The sequence below is a fragment of the Hypomesus nipponensis genome, chromosome 5, assembly GCF_054491055.1.
Source record: "Hypomesus nipponensis isolate SF chromosome 5, ASM5449105v1, whole genome shotgun sequence".
NCBI lineage: Eukaryota > Metazoa > Chordata > Actinopteri > Osmeriformes > Osmeridae > Hypomesus > Hypomesus nipponensis.
Window position 1 is genome coordinate 4,602,450 of NC_140365.1, and position 21,539 is coordinate 4,623,988.

At 45.5% G+C, this 21,539-nt stretch overlaps 3 protein-coding genes across 5 annotated transcripts; 1 reads left to right on the plus strand and 2 right to left on the minus strand.

The window, feature by feature from the left end:
• The first annotated feature begins 619 nt into the window (after positions 1 to 619).
• On the plus strand, positions 620 to 4,322 carry tmem45b (transmembrane protein 45B). Its single transcript, XM_084698458.1, has 6 exons — positions 620 to 722; positions 1,972 to 2,177; positions 2,259 to 2,471; positions 2,578 to 2,762; positions 3,098 to 3,240; positions 3,475 to 4,322. Exons 2-6 carry the CDS (start codon positions 1,988 to 1,990, stop codon positions 3,584 to 3,586), a joined length of 843 nt encoding a protein of 280 aa, XP_084554584.1. The 5' UTR covers positions 620 to 722; positions 1,972 to 1,987; the 3' UTR covers positions 3,587 to 4,322.
• On the minus strand, positions 4,271 to 12,675 carry nfrkb (nuclear factor related to kappaB binding protein). Of its 3 annotated transcripts, none has more exons than XM_084698456.1 (26): positions 12,528 to 12,675; positions 12,026 to 12,186; positions 11,686 to 11,887; positions 11,432 to 11,559; positions 11,169 to 11,340; positions 10,985 to 11,086; positions 10,715 to 10,788; positions 10,434 to 10,518; positions 10,120 to 10,312; positions 9,804 to 9,915; positions 9,527 to 9,653; positions 9,354 to 9,431; positions 9,178 to 9,257; positions 9,028 to 9,074; positions 8,858 to 8,921; positions 8,559 to 8,733; positions 8,231 to 8,337; positions 7,993 to 8,116; positions 7,399 to 7,478; positions 6,927 to 7,120; positions 6,556 to 6,829; positions 6,200 to 6,403; positions 5,321 to 6,046; positions 5,026 to 5,132; positions 4,779 to 4,914; positions 4,271 to 4,670 (listed from the first exon to the last, which is right to left on the minus strand). In XM_084698456.1, exons 2-26 carry the CDS (start codon positions 12,149 to 12,151, stop codon positions 4,539 to 4,541), a joined length of 3,849 nt encoding a protein of 1,282 aa, XP_084554582.1. In that variant the 5' UTR covers positions 12,152 to 12,186; positions 12,528 to 12,675; the 3' UTR covers positions 4,271 to 4,538. The 3 variants fall into 3 exon arrangements, with proteins under 3 accessions (XP_084554582.1, XP_084554583.1, XP_084554581.1); XM_084698457.1 differs by having other exon boundaries at positions 8,858 to 8,918; positions 12,381 to 12,675; XM_084698455.1 differs by having other exon boundaries at positions 12,381 to 12,675.
• Positions 12,676 to 12,795: 120 nt separating this feature from the next.
• Positions 12,796 to 21,127, minus strand: st14b (ST14 transmembrane serine protease matriptase b). The gene is made up of 19 exons (XM_084698336.1): positions 20,689 to 21,127; positions 19,725 to 19,890; positions 19,459 to 19,589; positions 19,219 to 19,289; positions 18,583 to 18,770; positions 18,093 to 18,128; positions 17,732 to 17,966; positions 17,341 to 17,483; positions 17,107 to 17,204; positions 16,796 to 16,902; positions 16,462 to 16,595; positions 16,265 to 16,369; positions 16,018 to 16,125; positions 15,807 to 15,923; positions 15,557 to 15,679; positions 15,292 to 15,475; positions 14,593 to 14,864; positions 14,362 to 14,498; positions 12,796 to 14,083 (listed from the first exon to the last, which is right to left on the minus strand). The coding sequence occupies exons 1-19, from the start codon at positions 20,728 to 20,730 to the stop codon at positions 13,922 to 13,924; spliced, it is 2,559 nt and encodes an 852-aa protein (XP_084554462.1). The 5' UTR covers positions 20,731 to 21,127; the 3' UTR covers positions 12,796 to 13,921.
• Between the last annotated feature and the right edge of the window lie 412 nt (positions 21,128 to 21,539).

Genomic DNA, 21,539 nt, shown 5'->3' on the forward strand with positions numbered 1-21,539 from the left:
TGGTTTTGAATGATTCGTGATTAGTGAGGAAGAGAGACTGACATAACTTCAATAAAAGATTATTTCGGATGGAGCAAAGTTCATTTGCTCGTAAATAGTATCCCCAGGTATCTGCGCATCACCCTAACAGTAGGATTACACATTAACTTAACAGGCCTCCCAGGGTGCACCCTGGGCCCTCTGAACACCCAACCCTGAGTAAATAACACTACTTTTTAAATGTATTTGCTATCCTTTCGGGGGGTTAGGAATGTCTATTCATGCAATGATTTATACTGTTCTTTTAACTGTCCATGTGTAGACCTAATTTAGCCTATAAACAATGCACCAGGCTTTAAAGACCACACTGTAACGTTGTGAGAACAACCTTGACGTTGAATTCAACAAATGCAAACCTGCAACACCATGGCGGATGTTATTTTCTCAGATTCAATCATTTGATTTTAAAGGCATTCCAGTCAAAGAAAAGTTAATTGAATGATTAAATCAGTATACACCATCCACCACTGACCATTTATTTGTCTTAATTTGTTCCCTTGGGAACGGCCCTAGCCTCGATGGGCACACACGAGTCATGCAAATCATGACGGGATCACGTGATGTGTACATTACTACAGGTAGACGAACAGGTGCTCAGTTTCGCCGACGGGTTCAGACTATACCCCTCACTGAGGCCAGATTTAATTCTAGGAAGTAATTTAGGACATTAAACAACGAGCAAGGTAAAGTTTAAATTATTATTATTATTTTTAATAATAAAAAATAAAAAAGCTAAATAGACGCTATAGGATCGAGCTCCACCACTCATTGAAAACGACGGGAAGGAACACAACGCTTAGCCTGAACAATTAATGAAATTCAGCGTTCCGTATAGGGAAAGCGTACAGTGCTAAATATTTTCTAAATGTTTTATATATTTTGTATCCCCAAAAATTCCACAAATGTGACCAGATTAAAAAGCCGGCTGTTATCCTAACATGAAAAGTTGGATTTCTTGCAAGATGAAAGATACTGCTTATTCGTTGATGTTAAAATATGATACCAAGGTTAGCAAGCGAGAAAAACTTGAATGACAGAAGGAATACCACTCCTATATGTAAACACATCTTGTCCTCTGCTTTTAGAAACCACAGAGAAGAATGCAAACAAAGCAGTCCATAGTGCCCACAGAGTAGGCAATATGCGTAAAAGGGAATGATCAATCTTAAGTTATTTGGTTATAAAACCATAAGAAACAACGAATAGACCGATAAGATCGATACATCATTTCATCCAAATAACGTTTTCTCTTGATTTTATAAAAGTATATTTTAGGATCAATGTCTTAAAATATATATATTCAGATCTTTGCATGTGTGGTTATGAAATTAGGTAAAAACGTGATCATGTGATGGTCCTAACCCAAAATAACATAATCACAGGATACTTTTTGTTTATGCAAAACAATTCAACTTGTATTTGTATTGTTTGTGTTTTCCAAAAATATGTATTTTGATTCACAAGCAAAGCTGAAAGTTGATCTATAGTGTATTCTACTTGTTATCCTTTAGAAACAAAATTATCTTGGGAATTAAGTCACCTCACCCTCCCCCAGCACAAGTTATAACATTAGGGCAGGTAGTTGAAAATGAATACATGATGTAGCCCACTGTAACTTAAATAAAAAAGGTTTGAATTTAAAATGACGTTGTGTACGTAAGGATTTAATGCTGAATTTATGAAATTAGGACTTGTGTTGTGCCCATGTTGTTTGATATTCAATTTGATTACATTTTATGCTGAATGTTATGTTGCCATGGTGTGTCCCATAAGGGGGTTGTCGTCACCCAGGAAGCAGGGTTAATATCCACAGCGTGGCTATGACTGTTTTATTTTGCAAGGTCATAAATATTTGTCATAATGTTTGTGGACTAAACAAAAAATCCAAATAAATTAGACATGCAACTATATTGTATGTGCTGTGTATTTTAGGGAAAAGTGTAGAAAGATGGCCAACTTTAAGGGACATGCTCTTCCCGGGAGCTTCTTTCTGCTGTTTGGCCTGTGGTGGTCAGTGAAACATCCACTCCAACACTGCTGGAGGAAGCAACAGGCCAAAGGAAGACAGACACCGCACCCATTCTTCACAAGAATGGACTTAATTGAAGGGATCATCAAAATCTTCTTTGCCTTTGTTGGTGAGTGCTCGGTTGTCTCACACTCTGACCAGTCAACGTAGATGAAGTCTGAGGGTCCTGTCCTGTGGTCTTCCTCTGCAGGCATAATGGCTGAACAGTTTGTGCCAGACGGCCCACATGCTCGCCTTTACGACCACGAGGACCAGTCCTGGGTGAAGTTGATGAACTGGCAACACAGCACAATGTACCTGTTCTACGGAATCTCTGGAATTGCAGACGTTCTCAGTTTCTCGTCACCTTCCGCTCCTCCAGGTCTAGACCGGCTTGGCCTCTCCATGGCTCTCTTTGTCGAAGGTAAATCCATCAGTGTTTCTGTTCGCCCCTGTCACGGATCACTTAAACGGCTCGTCGAGCCTGCGGACGACTGACATGATGTGTTCCTGTGTTTATCATCTGCCAGCGTTCCTGTTTTACTTTCACGTCCACATGCGCCCCCCCCTGGACTCTCACATCCATTCCCTGCTGCTGGTGGCAGTGTTTGGAGGCTCAGCCAGCACCCTGCTGGAGGTGTTCCTAAAAGACAACATCCTCCTGGAGCTGCTCAGGGCCAGTCTGGCAGTCCTTCAAGGCTCCTGGTTCTACCAGGTAATACATCACCACTGCAACCAAAATGTGTGTGTGTGTGTGTGTGTGTGTGGGGGGGGGGTAGTACAGAAACAGGGGTCAGATGGCTGAGCGGCTAGGGAATCGGGCTAGTAATCAGAAGGTTGCCCGTTCGATTTCCAGCCATGCCAAATGACTTTGTGTCCTTGGGCATGGCCCTTCACCCTACTTGCCTTGGGGAGAATGTCCCTGTACCTACTGTAAGTCACTCTGGATAAGAGCGTCTGCTAAATAAGTAAATGTACAAATGTAAATACCCTGTTCTCCCAGTTTGCTCTTGTACTGACCCGTAGGGCACATGCTGTTTGCTCTTTCAGATTGGCTTTGTGCTGTATCCGTTAAATGGACAAGAGTGGAATCTGGAGTTGCATGACAACGTCATGTTTGTCACAATGTGCTTCTGTTGGCATTTAGCCGTGGCTCTGATGATTGTGGCTGTGAACTTCTCCTTGGTCATGTTGTAAGTATCCTCCTTCACTGTTTATGTGACAGATGTCATCGTGTCACCCGTCAACATTGCCTTCAACCCCACATACTGTCTCATGCACTGGGGCCTGTTTTATATACTTTACTATAGTGATACAGTGAACATTGGCCTTTCGCCTTTTCATTACTGATTGGCAAACGCTATCTTGATATCGCTTCCTAGTTTGAGTCAGCAAATGGTCAATGGTCTGTTCTCCTGCCCCAACAGCGCTGTCAAACGATGCTCCGGTACGCCCAGTGACATAGAGATCGGAATGAAAAAAACCTCCTCCAGTTCCAGTTCTCACAAAGCACTGCTGCAAGAGTCGGATGAAGAGTAGACTCACTATGAAGAATTACTGCAAGGAGTTCCCTATTTTTATGCTTGACTGTTGATTGGCCATGGTTTAGAAGACATGGCTAACCAAATTCACGTCTTCTACTTGCACATTTATACTTTCTTTACTATCTCCTCCATAAAATAAATGAAATGTAGAAAACGATTACAATCTGAGATGGGAGAGAGAAAAAAAGAAATTCAGACAATTCGTGAAATTATAATGCACTGAAATACACAACTGTTCTGAGAATACCAAAATGCAATCATAGTGTTTTTTTAATTTTAAGATTCTGACAGCAGGTTACCCAACATTGTTCAGTTCTAGCAAGTTAAACATTTACTCTGGTCCCACCTGTTTGCTGAGTTGCATTCACTTCCTGAAACTGATTGTCACAATGCCATATGGTTCATTTCAACATACTTATTTACAATACTACTACTGTGATGCTCACATAAAACAAAACTGCTTCAAGAGTTTGCATGAATTAACCTATGTATTTTATACAAATGATCTGCCATTCTGTGTTAAGTGCACTCAAAATATTCTCTGAAGTGATAGTACTGTTGACTACCCTTATCAATGACATGGAAAACATCTTGCACAATCTCACCAAATTTATTGAGCTAATCTGCTTCCATGTGTTCGAAACTTCAGTGAATATAAATAAAAAAGGAGGCACAGGCGTTGTGGAAAATACACATTTTATCTGTTGAATAAACAATGAGAAATAATGTAATTGAATCACATGACATTGACATATGCTGCTGAATGAGCCCAGGGACACTTCACCAAAAGGCCTTCAGTGCCCTCATTGCCACAGGCATGCTGAAACCAAACCCCAACATTACAGGGAGGGGGCTGCTGTAATGGGCCGGTGCCTGGCTCATCATGCAGCCTCACCCCGGCACCCGTGTCGAGGATGTGGACCCTGGAGATCCCTCCCTCCCCGGCCTCACTGCGGTGGGGGTTCAGGGGTGCGTTTGGGTGAGGCCGCCGTGGTGACCACCACCGTGGAAACAGACTTAGGAGAGCCTGAAGCTGTGCGCTGCTGGAGCTGTTGAGCCGGAACTGTCTGGATACGCACCTGAAAGACATGGATGGACCAACTTGTACCAACTGGGAGGGTAAAAAAAAAGTCTGTTTATTTTCACCATATGATAACGATGTATGCTATGGTGTGTGGTAGGCTAACCTGTGTAGCTTGGCCTTGCTGTTGCAGCTGCTGTAACTGCTGTGCGGTGACAAAGCTGACCGGCTTGTTCCCAGCTATCAGCTTAGTGCCTGCAGGCATGGTGGTCAGGATGATGTTCCTGCCCAGACTGCCAATGCTGCTCGGAAGAGACACACACACGCGCACCGCACACACACACACACTAGTTAGTGGATCTTCTTGCCGTGGTGGTTGGCAGAGTGAGACGGAGACACTGAAGAGGACTCACTTTGTATTGATGTTTCCCTTCAGTAAAGGCGTGGTCACCACACTCTTGCTTTTCAGTGGGTGGCTGAGGACAGACAGGGGCACTGTGATTCGAGCCGGTAACTTGCCCTGTGGAGGCAGAGAGAGAGAGAGAGAGAGAGAGAGACCGGATTTAGGAGTGGTGGCGTTCCCTTCAAGGTAGCGTTAGTAACATCCAACCAGCTTTACCATACAGTTTTCTCATCTCCTGCCTCATAATATTTACTAAATGTTCAAACACTAAATGTTTTTTCCTGGCTGAGGGAGGTGTTTCTCACCGTCTGGGTGGTGACCACGGTGGCGCTGACAGGGACCTGGCGGACGGTAGCCGTGGCCGTCCCCAGGGTCAGGGTCGAGCCCGAGGCCGCTGGGCCCAGCGTCACCCCTTTGGCTCCGCCCATGCCGCTGGTGCCTATGGTGACCGTAGCAGTGCCGGCAGACACCGTGGCTGGCTTGCTGCCAGAGGTGGTGGTCATGGTGATGGTTTGGCCCTGCTTATGAGGGATGACCCCCAGGCCTGGCATGATGCGGATGGTGGTGCTGGTCTTGGAGTCGGGGGAGGAGACGGTGGAGAAGGTTCTGGTTTTCTGGTCAGCCATAGTGACGGCCAGGGTGGGCATCAGGCGGATAGCCGTGTCTCCGGCTGCTTTCAACAGGGTGGCAGTGCCCGCGGCGGCCTTGGCCGCCTCTGAGGAGGAGGTGGCTGGGTTGGAGGAGGGAGGGTGGGGCGGCGTCACGTGGAGCGTGGCCGAGATGCTCTTGGCGGTGCCGCCGGCCGTGCCCAGCATGTCGGGGGTGAGCTTGACGGTGGTGACGGGGGACTTGGTGAGCGTGGCCATCATGTCGGGGGTGATGCGGAGAACCGTCTGACCTTTGGCGTCCGTGGTGATGGAGGAGGGGGGCAGGCGGAGCACGTCCTTCCCCTGGATGCGCAGGTTGGTGGCGGTAATGGGGATGGACGCTCCGCCCTGAGTCTTCCTGCCCAGCTGCCCGGTGATAGCCACCTAAAGACACATGAAACAAGACTTCCTCTAACATCCAGTATGTTATCGAGTTCAACAGCGCAAGCTTTGAGTTTAACATCCATTGAAGCAGGCAGGTTAGTTATAATATGAGATCGATTGTTAGATATGTTATGAAAGGGCCCTGCTGTGGACCTGTTTGATGATGTTCTGGCTGGTGACTCCCTGGAGGAGAGCAGGGGAGGCAGGGTTGTGAACAGGGCTGCCTGGGGAGCCAGTCTGAGGTTTGGCTACGGTCACAGTAGAGGGCAAGCCCGATACAGACATGACCGACTGACCTCTCGCTGCCTGCACCGGGCTACCGACCGACTGGGTCCTCAGAGGTAGCGACACCACCGCCTGCGCGCGCGAACACACACACACACACACAGCAACAAAAGAAAAGCAGATTCAAAACATCAACATCAGGCTTCTCTGGTATGAGATCATTTCTAAAAATAAATCCAGCTCACCAGAAACGAAACTACTGAGATCTCGATAGGCGGGCTTACCTGAGTCATGCCTTTGGTGCCCACGCTGACTGGCAACCTGATCTGATGAGTGGTGGGATGCACCAGCGTACCCTGGGTGCCCCCCGGGGAGGCTGTGAGGCCGGCCTGGGCAGAGACCACGCGTACCTGGGAGAGGGAGCCTGCTCCTCCCGGGTGGGTCACCACCCTGGCTGTGTGCTGGGCAGCAGAGGGCTGGGAGGCCTGGGGCCCAGCCTGGCTGTTGGACAGGATAGTGCCTAGCTGGGGCATTGAGGGAGGGGACACCAGGAGAACGCTGGGAGGAGGAGGAGAGAACAAGGGATCAGACCGTGGACTGATCATAATCAAGCAGATGACAGTATGTTAGATCACTGAGCCTCAGAGACACTGACCCTGGGCTGGACTTGACGGAGTCTGGGACTCCGGCTTTGATGGGTGTGGAGGCAGCGGGGGCAAGGGGGGATTTGGGGGTTCCAGGGGTGCTGGGGGTGGTGGGGGTGGGCGACATGGGACTGGCCCCCACATCACTCAGGCTGATCTGTCCTGCTTCCAGCGAGCCAGTCTTGCCGCCCTCCTTCCCAGACTTCTACGAGACACAAGAAGAAACAGAAAGGAATTGGGAATTGAACTCAAAACCTCGTTGCTGTGAGTCAGCAGTACCACACACACACAACGGTAATGTGTTACACCAAACAGACATCCGCTTCACCATACCAACATAGCAACAAATGACAAAAGCTCTTTTGGTAGTTAAACCTTCAGGTCCGACCAGATTTTCCAGTTTAAAAAAACGAATTCCTGCGGAGGATAAAGACCCGATGATGTGGAGTGTTTATATATCAACCTAGGGGGAGTGACACTCACAGGTTTGGATGGAGGTTTAGGTTTCTGCTGGAGAGCTTTCCTGGCTTTGGCAGCGGCGGCTTGAGCCTGGTGGATTCTCTCTGGGGGAGGAGGGGCAGTTCAAATCAAATCCACACTCACACACCCGCTGAAGTAAAACAGATGGGAAGCAGGGTCGACTTGTAGGACGCGAATGAGGATTTCATAGAGAATGTCTGAGAGTGCGCCCTACATTTGTGGAATTTGGTTACACTTATGTTTACTGTTTTAGCCATAAAAAATAGGTTATATTATATCTGTATACCAACAACAAATAAAACAGGACACACATGAGAAGAAACTGGGTGTGTTTTGGTCCACACCTTCGGAACCTTTAGTACCACCTTTAACCTGGAGCTGAGCATTCCAGAATTGGGTGAAATCAATTTGACTACACGTGACTCACTTTTACAATGCAAACTTGCCGACATGGGACCAGCTGAGGGGAGGTAAATATACTACTCTGCTGTTCCTTCCACAAGTCACATGACATTTCAATTTCCATATTGTGTTTATGTTGCCTTGGCCGGGCTAAGGAACCACACCCTGTCGGGGATGCTGCTAAACCAGGCTCACCAAACTCCTCCTGGCTGCGGTCCCGGTGCAGGTAGATCCATAGCTTGCGGCCGATGTCGTACTTCACACAGGGATCCTTCTCATAGTGCAGCCTGTCCAGAGCACCGCTGACCACTGTGTTCACCTGCATGGAGCGGCAACACAAAGTCTTGCTGACACGCTCACACCACACCAGACTACCCCTACAAACCTGGCTTTAAGACTTGATTATTGTGGCTGTGTTTCCTGTGTGTCCAACCTGGGCACTGGTGACGTCCGGGGCCAGGAACTGAGAGTCCTTCAGCAGCTCACAGATCTCCGCCCTGGTGCCCTCTCCGTTAGGGAGCCTGGCGGCTGCGTCTCTCACTGGGGGAGAGGAGGAAAAAAAAGGGCCGTGGCTGAGCTGCAGGGGTCTTTCTGCAGGAGCCCGGGAGAGGAGCTAGACTCACCCAGGGAGAGGAGCTAGACTCACCCAGGGAGAGGAGCTAGACTCACCCAGGGAGAGGAGCAACACTCACCCAGGGAGAGGAGCTAGACTCACCCAGGGAGAGGAGCTAGACTCACCCAGGGAGAGGAGCAAGACTCACCCAGGGAGAGGATCGTGACATAGGCCGGCCGGTCGGAGCGCAGCAGGGTGTGTTCGCGCGCTTTGTTGAGGGACATCTCCTTATCAAACACCCCCTTCACAGGCCCCACCACCGAGTCGAAGCCGTGCATGCGGAAGGTGAAGGCTTTGTGGGGCTGGTCGTAGCGCTGCTGCTCCTGATGGTCCGAGACGAAGGTTGGCAAAAACCAAACAGAAACTCAGAAAGTGTCGCGTGTTGATTGTGAGCGACGCAGGTGAAGAGGCTGTGTGAGGCCTGGCTGGCCAGGGTCGGCCACTGACCTGGACTTGGAAGACATGCCTCTCGTCTCCAGTGCTGGGCCGCACCACATAGTCGGTCCAACTGCTTGATTACAAAGAAAACAAGCCTACTGTCACACAGCTGTAAGCTACACCCGCTACGTGGCTGCTAATGTAGCTGTACCCTGAGTGATGTCACAATGGACACTTACACTCGAGGAATCGGAGAGGTCATCTCAGCTAGATCTTCATTCTCCGTCTGTGAGGGAGAACACAGATCCAATCGAATGGCTGCAGAACACAGAGCATGCTATGCTCTTTCAGCCTGGTGCGAGAGGGATTGGAAGACGCGCCATAGCTACCTTGACAACGACCATGTCCTTCGAATCCACCCACAACTGAAACAGAGCGCTCAGGTCCTTCTCTCCATCCACACTGGGACCTTGAACAAGTGACATTTCCCTCTGACATGACCAAGTGTTTACATTTACCGAGCAAAGGTTTTTTTCCGTTGAATCATAACGGGGGGGAATCTTACCAATCCACTTCCACTGCTGAGAGCGATCCTTGAACTCCACGTAGGGGCTGAAGCCTGTGGGGAGACCCATGGTGCCGGCTGGGGGAAACGGCAGAACGCAAGACAGAGAGAAGATAAAGTCATGTGATGCGTTGTGAGGGAGAGAGGGATGACTTTGTCGCTTTCGTACCCACCTTTACTCTCCGCAGCCAGGAAGTGCAGGGCAGGCAGCACCATCTCTGACCAGCAGGAGGCACAAGAGAACCAGGGGTTGAGGGAGCTGGCAGCAGAAGATTGCCAATGTTGGACTTTCTCCTCCAACTGAGACGAAGCCACAAAACAAAGGACGGAGTCCACTGTGATGCTCAATTACCCGTTTTATTGTTAACCTATCTTAACTCTGGTCAGTTCTAACATTGTGTGGTACCATACACATACGACGTGTGTGTGTGTGTGTGTGTGTGAGACTACCATAGAAGTACTGGCGAGGCACTCCAGTCTCAGGATGTTCTCCAGCAGACTGAAGAAGCTCACAGCTATCTCCTCCACCATGACAGGGCTGCTCTGTGCCTCCTCCATTGGCCTGTAGAGGGCAGCGCACGCCACGACACCAGGAGATCCAATCAAAGGACAGCAGATCCATAATACACCATGAAGGTGTTTGCAAGTCAGCTATATGAACTGGGAATACATATATTCCTGTGACAGAACCAAGTGGAACGGCCGAGAATGCTTGCGTGAAAGTCGTAGGTGGGGAGAGGAGACGTGAGGCGTGCTGCTGACTCACTCTTCCTTGACGGTGGGCAGCGGAGTGCCGGGGGTGTCGGGCAGAGCGGAGCTGGGGTTGGCCGAGGGAGTCTGGGACTCGGAGGGCATGAAGGCCTCGCAGGGATCCTCCGCCTCCACTTTGATGGGCCTCATCCTCTTCTTCCTCCTCTCCTCTCTCATCCTCCTCTTGGGCAGAGCCAGGTCAAACAGCGCTGAGTGGGGGGGGGGGGGGGGGGCAGAGACGCACAATGTTTCCACAGCTGGGGCTTCACGGCGCATGACTTTGAAGGCTACTTCGGTGTTCAGGATGATGAACAGATAGTGTTCACTCACCCACAGCTGAGCCCTTACGGCCTACGTTCACTCTGGACATCATGTCACCCAGGTGGATATCAGAGGTCAGCAGGTCTGGGTGGTCCTATGGACACATGGACCATTACAATACTACGACACAACAGTCATTGTTGCCTATCAACATCAAAGTGTTAGAGTCTGGATAAAAAGTACTTCTAAAGGCCAACTTCCAGTTGAATTGAACGTGAATTTGAACATTATGTGGAAACAAATAAAGGGAATGAAGAGGCATCACAATGAGGGAATACAAAGACACTGACTGGCTGTCGTTTCCTCTTCTCTCTGTGTCTTCTCAGCATGGCTCTCAAGTCCTTCTCTCCCAGCTCGGCTTTTTCTGTGAACAAAATATCTTCAACTTCGTTTCCGCTGATCATGATACATTCACCTTTGACACGCGTTCATTGAGCAGCTGCCTTCAATCCAAAGTGACGTGCAGTGAAGGGGAATGTCCGACAGCACATGAATCGATGAGTCAATTGACGCAGCGGATGCAATTTAAAAGTGGATGACCAAATGCGGGTGGAGCTAACCTGTAGTCTTCATGTCCTGGGTGGAGAGACTGGGCACCACCCTGAGAGAGACGGCGTGCGTGGGAGAGGGCGGAGACTGGGATCTCTGCAAGGACGCCGTATCTGAAACAGCAACACCAGAACCAGTGTGACAGCAGTGTCACTAGAGAGCATGAGGTGGCCTGCACAGGAGGACGAGACCCACCGTCGTCATCGGACGACACGTTGCTGTCCCCACACTCCGTCTTGACTTCTTTGAGTATCCGACAAACTCTTCTTCTGACCCTCGTCTCCTGCATCTCTCCATGCGTCTGAGATGGGTACTTTCTTTTTACCGCAATGTCTGGGCCACTGCGGACCGCCAGCTCCACCAGTTCCTATAGAGAGACCCATACACCAAGACACATTAAAAAAGGCCTTTTACCTTTAACTGGTTACTTTTTAAAAGCACGAGGGCAGCCGACAGACCTTTCTGGAGACCAGTATCTGTTTGAGGAGTTGATGGTAGTACTGCTGCAGGGAGTACAGCTGACGCTTCTTTTGAGACTTGGCACACAGCTGTCTGTACTTGACCACCTCTGGATTAAAATAACCATCTGGACACACGCCACACATTTACAATTAATAATTAATTACAGTATCTTTATGATTCATTTAACCTGCAGGCCTACTTCTGAAAGGTTTGTAGGGAATGTAAAGACAGAAAGGCATGGAGGGGATACCTCTGAACTGTTTTTGGGCCAGATGCAGGGGGTTGCCAAAGTGAAAGTTCTGGTTGTTAAAGAGGTTGCTGGTGGTGGTTTCCTGCTCAGTCGTGTTGTTGTCGGGGAACTGAGGCAGGAGCTGGCTGAGGTGCTGCCTCTGGGCATCTGTTAATACTTTGCTCCAGGTATTTTCACTCAGCACAGAGAAGAAAATGTCGGGCTGTTTACAACAACAACAACAACAAAAAACAACAGCACACAATAAAAAAGAAAGAACTGCAAACACTGACTTTTCAATGTACTAAAGCAAAATATATGTTAACATTATTGATCAAGGTACGACTGCTGCATAACTCACATCTTCAAGTAGGTCCTCAGGTAAACTCACTCGGCAGTTTCCCAACATGCACTCCTCAGTGATCCGGCCATCAGTCCCTTCCGCTGCGTTTACGGGCTCTGTCAGCATGTGATCAAGAGCATCCATTCTGCTGGCTCTTCACAATCTAACTAGATATTAAACTATGAAAGATTAAACAGAAAATACAATTAAAATATGAAGTTTAACTGTAGTCTAACTTGTATCTAAGCTTCATTGGCCCTGTCGTAGCTTGGTTAGCTAGATCACTTCTAGATCATACAAGAGATACGTTTTCTTCAATGTCGGAAACTAGCCATTTCAATTGTAATGTTAAGTTATTCCAGAATTGTATTACCTTGATGTTTTTCATGCAGGGACAAATATTAGGAAATTGTATTATCCAGTGGTGTGGCTAACGTTACATTCATACATTAGCTAGCTAGATGGTAGTTAACATAATATGATAACACGAAATATTTGCTATCCCGTTTCAACAACTTACATGTTGCATTAGTAAATGTATGTATATAAACAAAGCTATCCTTTGAGTAGCTGGCTAATTACAGTAATGTAATATATAGACAGCTAAGTGGCTATCTGCAAAGCTACGTTGTGTATGTTGTGCATTGTACATTTGCCGTAGGAAAATAATATCGTCGTACCAATTCTACTTCCGTTCCGTCAGCTTTATCTTCCGTATTGACTTCCGGTTCAACTCCAGACAACGGTATTCAATTTAGTTAATATTATTTGCCATTTATTATCACTAACACAATGAATAATTATAAAAAAATAAGTAGGCATGTTTATGTCTTTCAAAATATTTTTAAGGTTTGCATAGCCAGGGTCTAAATGAAATCAAGCCTTATTGAAACACACATACTAGATGAATCAGAAATAGTCACACATTTGAATTTACACATTTAAAAATGTCTACAAAAAAAGCATCATAAAACAGCAGGCATCAAACATTTCCGTAGCAAAAATATGATTTCACTGTAGTGAAGCCCTCTATCACAAATAATTAACATTCACATATAGGTTAAGCACCAGAATGTTTAGGAAATAAGGAGATAAGGAATGTTCATTCAAAGTCAATATATTTGAGAGTCTTGATATGTATAATAATTTATATTCAGGACAGATCATTTAAATGTATAAAAAATACTGTACACCACATGTAAACCTTCTTAGTTACTTCACCAGCTAAACTGAAATTTGGTATTGAATAATAGATGGTATAAACTGAACAATATTAATTCATCTATTTAAGTTTAGTTCCCCCGATTATGTAAATAATGTGCCTTTCTCAGTGAAAACTCCAAGAACTCAGATAAGAATCTGTGCTCTTTTCCGTCACTGCACATATGATATGTTGAACTCTGGGTCTGAAGTGCTGTTCTTAAAAAAAATACAAATGTAATTAGTATTAAATATAAAACCATGGACCCAGTGCGATTATAACAAACTATCCATTGATTAATAGGTAGGGTGAATCTTAAATGTTCCTCAGCTAAACCAGCAAAACATGCTTGAATCACTCCACCCACTTTAATTAGCCTACCAATTTGAATTGAGTAAACAAGAAACACATGTCGAATGGATTGTCAAAAAAAATGTCCCTGGTAAACACATACATAAATCAAAAACACAACAGATTAAAAAACAAAAGCATGTAAACACCATACAATGTAATTGCTGGACACCATACAATGTAATTGCTGGACTGCAGAAAAAACCTTGACATTTAAAGATTTCAAGCCGAGCATTGAACTTTAAGGATTGGGACTTCATGTCATGGCGTGAAAAACAACCAGAAGCCTGAAGAGTTGATGCAAAGAGTGACAGTTATTAGGTGTGTCACCAGCTTATCCTGTCAACCCAGTTCCTAGTATGCTACACCCCAGTTTTCTCCCTGATCCAGTCCCTGAACGTAGTCACACGAGTATAGACACCAGGTTTGTTCTTGCGGGCACAGCCATCGCCCCAGCTCACCACGCCCGCCAGGAAGACACGCCCTTGTGCTTCTGTAGAAGACATCGGACCTCCAGAGTCCCCCTGCAGATAGAGCATGGGGTAAACGGGAGTCAGGTGGCTGAGCGGTTAGGGAATCGGGCTAGTAATCAGAAGGTTGCCGGTTCGATTCCCGGCCATGTCAGATTATGTTGTGTCCTTCACCGTACACCCTCGGGGCAAATGTCGCTCTGGATGAGTCTGCTAAACGACTACACGTAATGTAAATGCCAATGTAAAAGGTGTGACAAAAAAAGGTGTGACTTTTGCTTTGGAAGCAGCAAAACCTGCTAACAATAAGGAAATTATGTTGTCCGGGTTACCTGACAGGCATCCACTCCTCCTGTCAGAACGCCTGCACATAACATGCGTGATGTGATCTGCCCATTCATCAGCTTGTTACACACTGTTCCATTGATGACACGGACCTCTGCCTTCTGCAAGATTTTGGCAGCGAACCCTGGGACATTGTGTGTCATTTGTTTACTGTTATTATCTCAGTCACACACACATATAAATCAGAAACAGAAAAGAAAATAATCGCAGCAACTCACCTCCCTCTCTAGTGTGGCCCCAGCCAGTGATCCACACAGATTTGCCAGCAGGGAAATCATGAGAGGAAGCTGGTAAGCAGATAGGCCAGATGTTCTCGTTGAGTGTGACCTTACTCTCTAGTTCCATGAGTGCTATGTCATTGTCATAGTTGAAAGGGTTGTAGGAAGGGTGAGAAATGATTTGTTTTAGGTTCTTCTTTATGGTCCACTTGTTAGTCTGACTCTGGACGAGAAGGCCAAGGTGAGCCTCCCAGATGTCTGGTTGAGAGTACCTGTTAGACACAACAGGTCGTGATCTCACTTTTCATAGACAACCCCGAAGAAAGAGAGAGAGACCATCATGGATTTTCAAATACCAAATCTGGATATGAATAAGTGTAGCCTTTGGTTGTCACAATATTACGTATGGCCAAACCAGCATGGCAACGCCCGATCTTGGAAGCTAAGCTGGGTTGGGCCTGGAATCATGCAATATGCCCAAGTAGGAGGGAGAGAGAGAGAGAGAGAGAGAGAGAGAGAGAGAGAGAGAGAGAGAGAGAGAGAGAGAGAGAGAGAGAGAGAGAGAGAGAGAGAGAGAGAGAGAGAGAGAGAGAGAGATAAAGAAAGAGAAAGGGCATGGTGCCAGGGAGAGAGAAAGAGAAAGAGGAATAGAGAAATGGGAGAGAGACAGAGATGCAGAAGAAGAAACAGAATACACACTTTATTTTATCGTCATCCTGGACACAGTGGGCAGCGGTGACCAGCCAGCGGTCACTGATGACTGAGGCCCCACAAACATGGCCAGTTCCCCGGATATGAAGACTGACTTGCCATGGCCACTCCCCCTCACTGGAGAACTCTCCACCCACAATTCGGGAGCTTTTGTAGGGTCTGATTCCACACACTACAAATTCAGACACACAGCCTTGAGTTATCAGAATATTTACGAAAAACGCTGCCCAGAAAGAGAGAGTGAGAGACTCACCACAACCTGCCTCATCTGAGCGGTCCTCACAGTCCACTTCTCCATCACACTCCGGGTTCAGCTTGCTGATACAATGGCTACTCTTACATTTGTACGTATTTTCAGAGCATTGCACTATCAGGGCTGAAAACAGAAAAAGTACAATCTCAGCCAAACAACCACTGTTACAATCATAAATGTGCTCCAGTTATTTAACTTCAGTTATTTAACTTCTGTCATTTAAGGATAAATAGCTTTTCACCATCCTTACATTTGGGACACCTTGATTCATCTGAGCTGTCGGTGCAGTCAGGATATCCGTTACACTTGAGTGTCTCTGAGACACAGCCACCACTTCTGCAGGCAAACTCCCCGGTTGGACAGCTCTCTGTGGAAGGGAAACCATGCAGAAACACTCACTGGAAATAATGACAGAGACCCAGATGAGTTTCCCCCTCTGCTGACGCGTGGCTTCGCCTCACCACAGTTGACCTCGTCTGTGTTGTCCCCACAGTCGTCCAGACCGTCACACTGCCAGAACTTGGCTTTACACAGGCCGTTCCCACACCGGAGCTGGGACTCTTTGCACTCTGCACAAGGACAGGAAATAAACAGAGGCTGATTGTGACACAGTCTCCTGCTTAGTTTCACCTTTGCATATGTACGTTGATAGAACATAAAAGGCCCGTTAGCGCCTCGAGCTGAATAAACAGTTAGGTCTGTACTTACCGCAGTGGTCCTCATCAGTGTTGTCTCCACAATCATTTCTGCCATCACACTCCAGGCTGTTGTCGATGCAGAGGTTGTTTGCGCATTTGAACTTCCCGGGACAAGCTTTGACAGAGAATATGTGTTTTAGAATGTAGCTTGCGCATACCAGAAAATGGGATATGGTGACTTAAGTGTTAAATGGATCCCAAGCTTACGATCAGACGGCAAAAAGGCTTCGAACTCCGCAGAGAAACCTCTATTCACATGGGACATGTCAGAGTTAAATACCACCCGGACTTTGTTGGTCTTGCTGATGACCACAGTGTTGTCTCGTTTCTCCCCACAAAGCCTACAAAACAATGCAGACCGTCACACAACCATCTGGACTCGATTTACACACAGCAACATTTGTATTTAAGAGACACTCTAGTGAAAATGTCACATGGTGGTCGTTTGGTGAACTACATGATAATGATGTCAGGCAATAAGTTACAATATAATTGTAAACAAACATGCGTGTCCATGTATATCAACTAGAGGAGGACTCACCTTTCTTCGTTGACCTCTACGTAGTCTCTAGGACATGTCTTATCCTTCACTGGCTCAGCCAACACAAACTTGCTAAACTGAACCTTGATGAACCTATCTATTGGGACCTGGAAGAAAACAAAACGTTCTAATTACTCTAACTGAAACCGTGCAGAAACACTCCGTGGAAATAATGACTGAGACCCAGGTGAGTTTCCCCCTCTGCTGACGTGTGGCTTTGCCTCACCACAGTTGATCTACTCTAACTGCATATACAAGAGAACAACAAACAACAACAACAAAAACTTGTGAAAACCGAAATGTTTACCGACCTCAATGTCCCAGATGCATTTAGTCTTGGGTGGGTAATAGGATGGGAAGCTTGGTGATGTGAAGGTCCCTTTCAGTCCTGACAATAGCTCTCCGCAATCTACACAATGCAAGATAACACAAATCCAAGTGACTCAGCATGTTTGTGGCAACATTCCATTAGAGCCATTGCTCCTACAGTAAATACAGTATGTGAGTATCTGGCAGCGGACCTGTTAGAACTCGGCTGACTGTACCTGTAGCTTTTAAGGGAATCTGGAAGTATCTGACCCTAAAACCAGGGAAGTTCTTCTCCTCACTGGTGACCAATATCAGCAGCATAACATTCCCAGAGGAAGTGAAGGAGAGGGGCTCATTGGGGTTCATATACCCACACTTCCTGTACATGGAAAGCAACATGTTTGACATTTCATTAATTTAGCAGATGCTTAAATCAAAAGCATCATACAAACAGAGTATATGGAAACTACAGCAGAAGATCAGAAGTGCAGAGTTCTGACAGTATTTTAATGGTCAGAGTCAAGGAGCAGTCTGTATTTACTTGCCAAATCGCATTTGATTACTTCAGGTACACTATTCAAATAAAAGGTTAAATAACGTGGGTTGTGTCCGCCATTCTCTACTCACTCTGCCAACACGCGTTGCTCCATGGGCACCAGTGAGTCATACACTTTGATGAAGTCCTTCTGGCAGTCTTCCTCCAGGTTGAAGGTGTCAAACACCACCTTGACCCTGTAGCCTGGATCTGCCCGCAGCCTCCACTGTGTGAAGGTGTTGGGAGGGTACGGAGAGTCAGGAAAGCCAGGTGATTGGAGAGTCCCTGTTTCACCATTGTGGGTGTGATGGGAGTATTTCTTTTTGTCTGAAAGGTTGGACAGAAACAAACTTGGTCACCACAATGCACTACAAAGTCATTTCCACGGACACCTAGAAAGTACAACTGCCGTAGGATTGACAACAAAGAATGTGCCTCAATAATTAATTTTACCTTTGAATGTTGTTTTTGTCATCCGGGGATCTAGAGCTACAAAACAAAAGAAGAAGAAATGCTTAAGTGATTTGAACTGGTCAACCACAGATTATAATCTGACTTTATTTTTACTAAGCTTTCTCTTTCATAAAGAGCCACACACCATACCATTTTTTACATACATACTTCCAACACTGAGGTCTACAAACTCAACCAATTGTAATCAACAGTAACACTGACTGATAATAAATAATAAGAAACTATCACAAACCATTCTTTAATACTTAGTTAACCATGTTTATAAATAGGGAATAAAGGGATGGTTAACAGTAGGAATACATTTAAAAGTAGGAGTAATGATAAATTTTACTTGACAAAAGCTCTCTCAAACTCTTGGTCTCTGCGTAACTATCACCAACTTACCAAATCTACTCAAACCACAGCAAAGACTATAGCAGTATGGATGCATAGGGCTACAACTCCTCCATAACAAGATATCGTGCTGTACCTCCAGAAATGACGTTGTTCATGCTGAGGGAGCTGACAGGCCTGCGACCCATGCGACCCTGCTGACTGCCCTCCGTCACAACCAGAGAGCCAATAGCCTCGTCCACATCATCCTCAAGTGGTCTGGGGACCTCAAACTCTGACAGGTAATAAGCCACGACACTGTCTCCATTCCCACTCTCATCCTCACTGGAGTGGACACAGTAGAGGAATCATTTACATTTATGCATTTAGCATTTATCCAAAGCGACTTCCAATGGAGAGTTTTACAAAAGTGCATAGGTCACTGATCATAACAACGAGATAGCCCCAAACATTGCAGGTAGCCAAACATGAAGCATACGTTGTGAAACCAAATAAGTCCCAAAGGGAAGAACAAGATACAATTAAACAGCAAGAACCTCAAAAGTGCAAGAGTGTACCTGTGGAAAAAGCAAGCAACAATAATATATTTCACAATGAGTACACTAATTGTAAGACAGTTACAACAAACCAACAAGAGCAACAAGTCTCTCAATAAGAGTCATTGTGATCTTGGAGGAAACTAACATCAGGTCTAGCCAATCATTCCTAAGTGCCCTATCGTCATTATCATTAGATTCAGAATTAATTTAGAGGTTTCGCAGTGGGGAAATACCTGAAATCTTGCACTGTTGATCCAACAAAATATTTGGACAGCACTGGTATTTTCATGTAGACATTCTTTAGCTGAAACACATCAAATATACATAAGGCATACTGTGGTGAATTGACAGGAAAAATCAGTTACAGAAACATGAATCTCTTTATTACACATTATTCCTATTCCAGGGAGCAAGTTACAGTACTAAAGGCCACTAACACTAACTTCATATTGACGGATATCCGCCTTTCTCACCTTGTCGTTCACCCGCATGGCCAGGTTTTGAAACTCCGTGCTGTTGGAGTCCTCATAATCGTCTACAAATCTTTGGCTAGGGATGCTGATAGAGCCAACGTAAATCTTTGTTTCTCTCACATCTTTGCGCACTGCAAAATGGAGGAAGGACAGGGGTGATTAGTACTATAAATGTACACCTTAAATAAGTCATAAATTAGGTATCTAGATGTAGTTAAGCAGAGCTTTTTAGTTTCTTCAGACTGTTACGGTGAACAGTCACTCACAGTTAAAGTGCCAAACCAGCAGTCCTGTTGTGAGGGCTAGCATTGCTGCCAGTACTACAAAGCCGATCCCTAAACCAATCTTCTTCTTCTTGCGCCCTCTCTTTTTCTCCAGCTTTGTGAAATCTGAGGCAGGCAGGAACTGGATGGAAGTGTCCCCCTCGTCATCCTGGAACAGGGAATGGAGTGATGTTGTCTGTCTGATTGTACAGTACCCTTGACAGTGCTTATGTACTGCATTCCAGGAACCAAAGCCACATTTGCAACCAATTTAAAGGAACCAGCTTAAAAAACTTTTTAAAGTTTTAAATATAAATCAATTTCCAAATCCAAGAAATACATTTGATAGTGTTCTACTTTTCACGATTTTGAACTGTGCAGTCAGATCCTGTCTTCTCTTGGTTCTTCCACACCCATTTCTAATTAACATTGACAAACATTCCTGTAACATGTCAAAAAGATCAAATCCATGTGTGACAGAATCACGTATTATATAGGTGTAGTGTAATGTGTAGGTTTGTCTGTATGTAGCTAAACATTCTAGGATGTGAAATGTATTTATACATTTTCTTGCGAGACAGTTGTATTTTATTTATATTGCTCGTGTGAAAGGCCTTATTATGTCCCTGGTGCAATGGGTTAAATGTAACTGTTTTTTTTAAGGTGACACTTGAAACATTTGAGATAATTGTCAGTATAAAGCACTCCAGTGTTTGATATGGGGACACGACTGCCGGCAGGACACAATATACACTTTGTATCCATAAACAAGTTAGATGTTGCATACACATAGCCTATCAAATTAAGAAATTCTGACTGTTCTTATAATGTGACAGGACACACACATTTAACGAAATAGCCTATCGTTGAAGAATATGAAACCAAACCAGACGAATAGGCGACATTCGGATAGTCTACGATAATATTAGGTTATTTAGTAGCAGGTAGTAGAAATAGGAAGGTCTACCTGCGTGGGAGTAAATTTAGTTCCAGAAAGCATTGAATCCATATCAGAAATTAGACGACAACAAATTATGTTTCACTGCCTTCACAATGTTCCTTCCACCAGTTTCGCTCAGTTTCGACACGCAATGAGTAACTCGCGGTCCATTGTCCTGTGAAGATGGTGACAGCGACAGGTGTTCCACAGGTAGGCTGTTGTTGAGTTTCTCGATAAAATGGACACTATCACGTCAATGTTATTTAGATTTATATCTTATTGTAGGTCGAATATTAGTGTTCACGTCCCGAAATAAATTGCCGTTTCTTTTGATCCCAGGTCAATGAAGCAGAAACCGAGACACCTGCATTACAAACTTCCTGACTAGACCGGTGGAAGTAAAGTGCCAGATGCTGCAGGAATGAGGAAATAACACGAATGGACGATCCTAAACTACCACTGTCAGCTAAATGAATCGAATCAAGTATGAATAAGGGATAGGCCTACAGTGTGTGAGGTGTGAACGATGGGGTCGTTTTTGTAGGCTGTCAATTTGTCAGTTTGTCAAAGTAACTTATGTTGCCATTCAAATGCCACCCAGACACTCAGCATGGCTCTTAGAACTACTGGTCACTACGCGACATTTTCAGTTATTTAACAGGGAGGTCACCTATTCTGACGACAATAAGTCGAAAAAAACGTTTTTACGGTTGCCCCAAAAAAATGAAAAGGAGTTACGAAAGTTTTTTTTTTAAATTACGTTTAAAAAAACTTTTTAAATCAGCTATCAAAAAAATAATAATAATATGATATTTATATTATTTTTTGTGACCCCCTCATTTTAAGATGGAACCCTCAAAAAATACAATTGCACATTG

Coding starts and splice junctions, on each gene's coding strand:
- tmem45b (XM_084698458.1), top strand. CDS start 1,988: ATGGCCAACTTTAAGGGACATGCTCTTCCCGGGAGCTTCTTTCTGCTG. Junction 2,178..2,258: donor AATCTTCTTTGCCTTTGTTG/GTGAGTGCTCGG, acceptor CTTCCTCTGCAG/GCATAATGGCTGAACAGTTT. Junction 2,763..3,097: donor AAGGCTCCTGGTTCTACCAG/GTAATACATCAC, acceptor TTGCTCTTTCAG/ATTGGCTTTGTGCTGTATCC.
- st14b (XM_084698336.1), bottom strand. CDS start 20,730: ATGGATTCAATGCTTTCTGGAACTAAATTTACTCCCACGCAG. Junction 18,771..19,218: donor TCAACAGTGCAAGATTTCAG/GTATTTCCCCAC, acceptor TGTCCACTCCAG/TGAGGATGAGAGTGGGAATG. Junction 15,924..16,017: donor CACAGACGAGGTCAACTGTG/GTGAGGCGAAGC, acceptor TCCCTTCCACAG/AGAGCTGTCCAACCGGGGAG.
- nfrkb (XM_084698456.1), bottom strand. CDS start 12,151: ATGGATGCTCTTGATCACATGCTGACAGAGCCCGTAAACGCAGCGGAA. Junction 8,338..8,558: donor TGTCACGATCCTCTCCCTGG/GTGAGTCTTGCT, acceptor CCTCTCCCCCAG/TGAGAGACGCAGCCGCCAGG. Junction 6,404..6,555: donor GCACCAAAGGCATGACTCAG/GTAAGCCCGCCT, acceptor TCGCGCGCGCAG/GCGGTGGTGTCGCTACCTCT.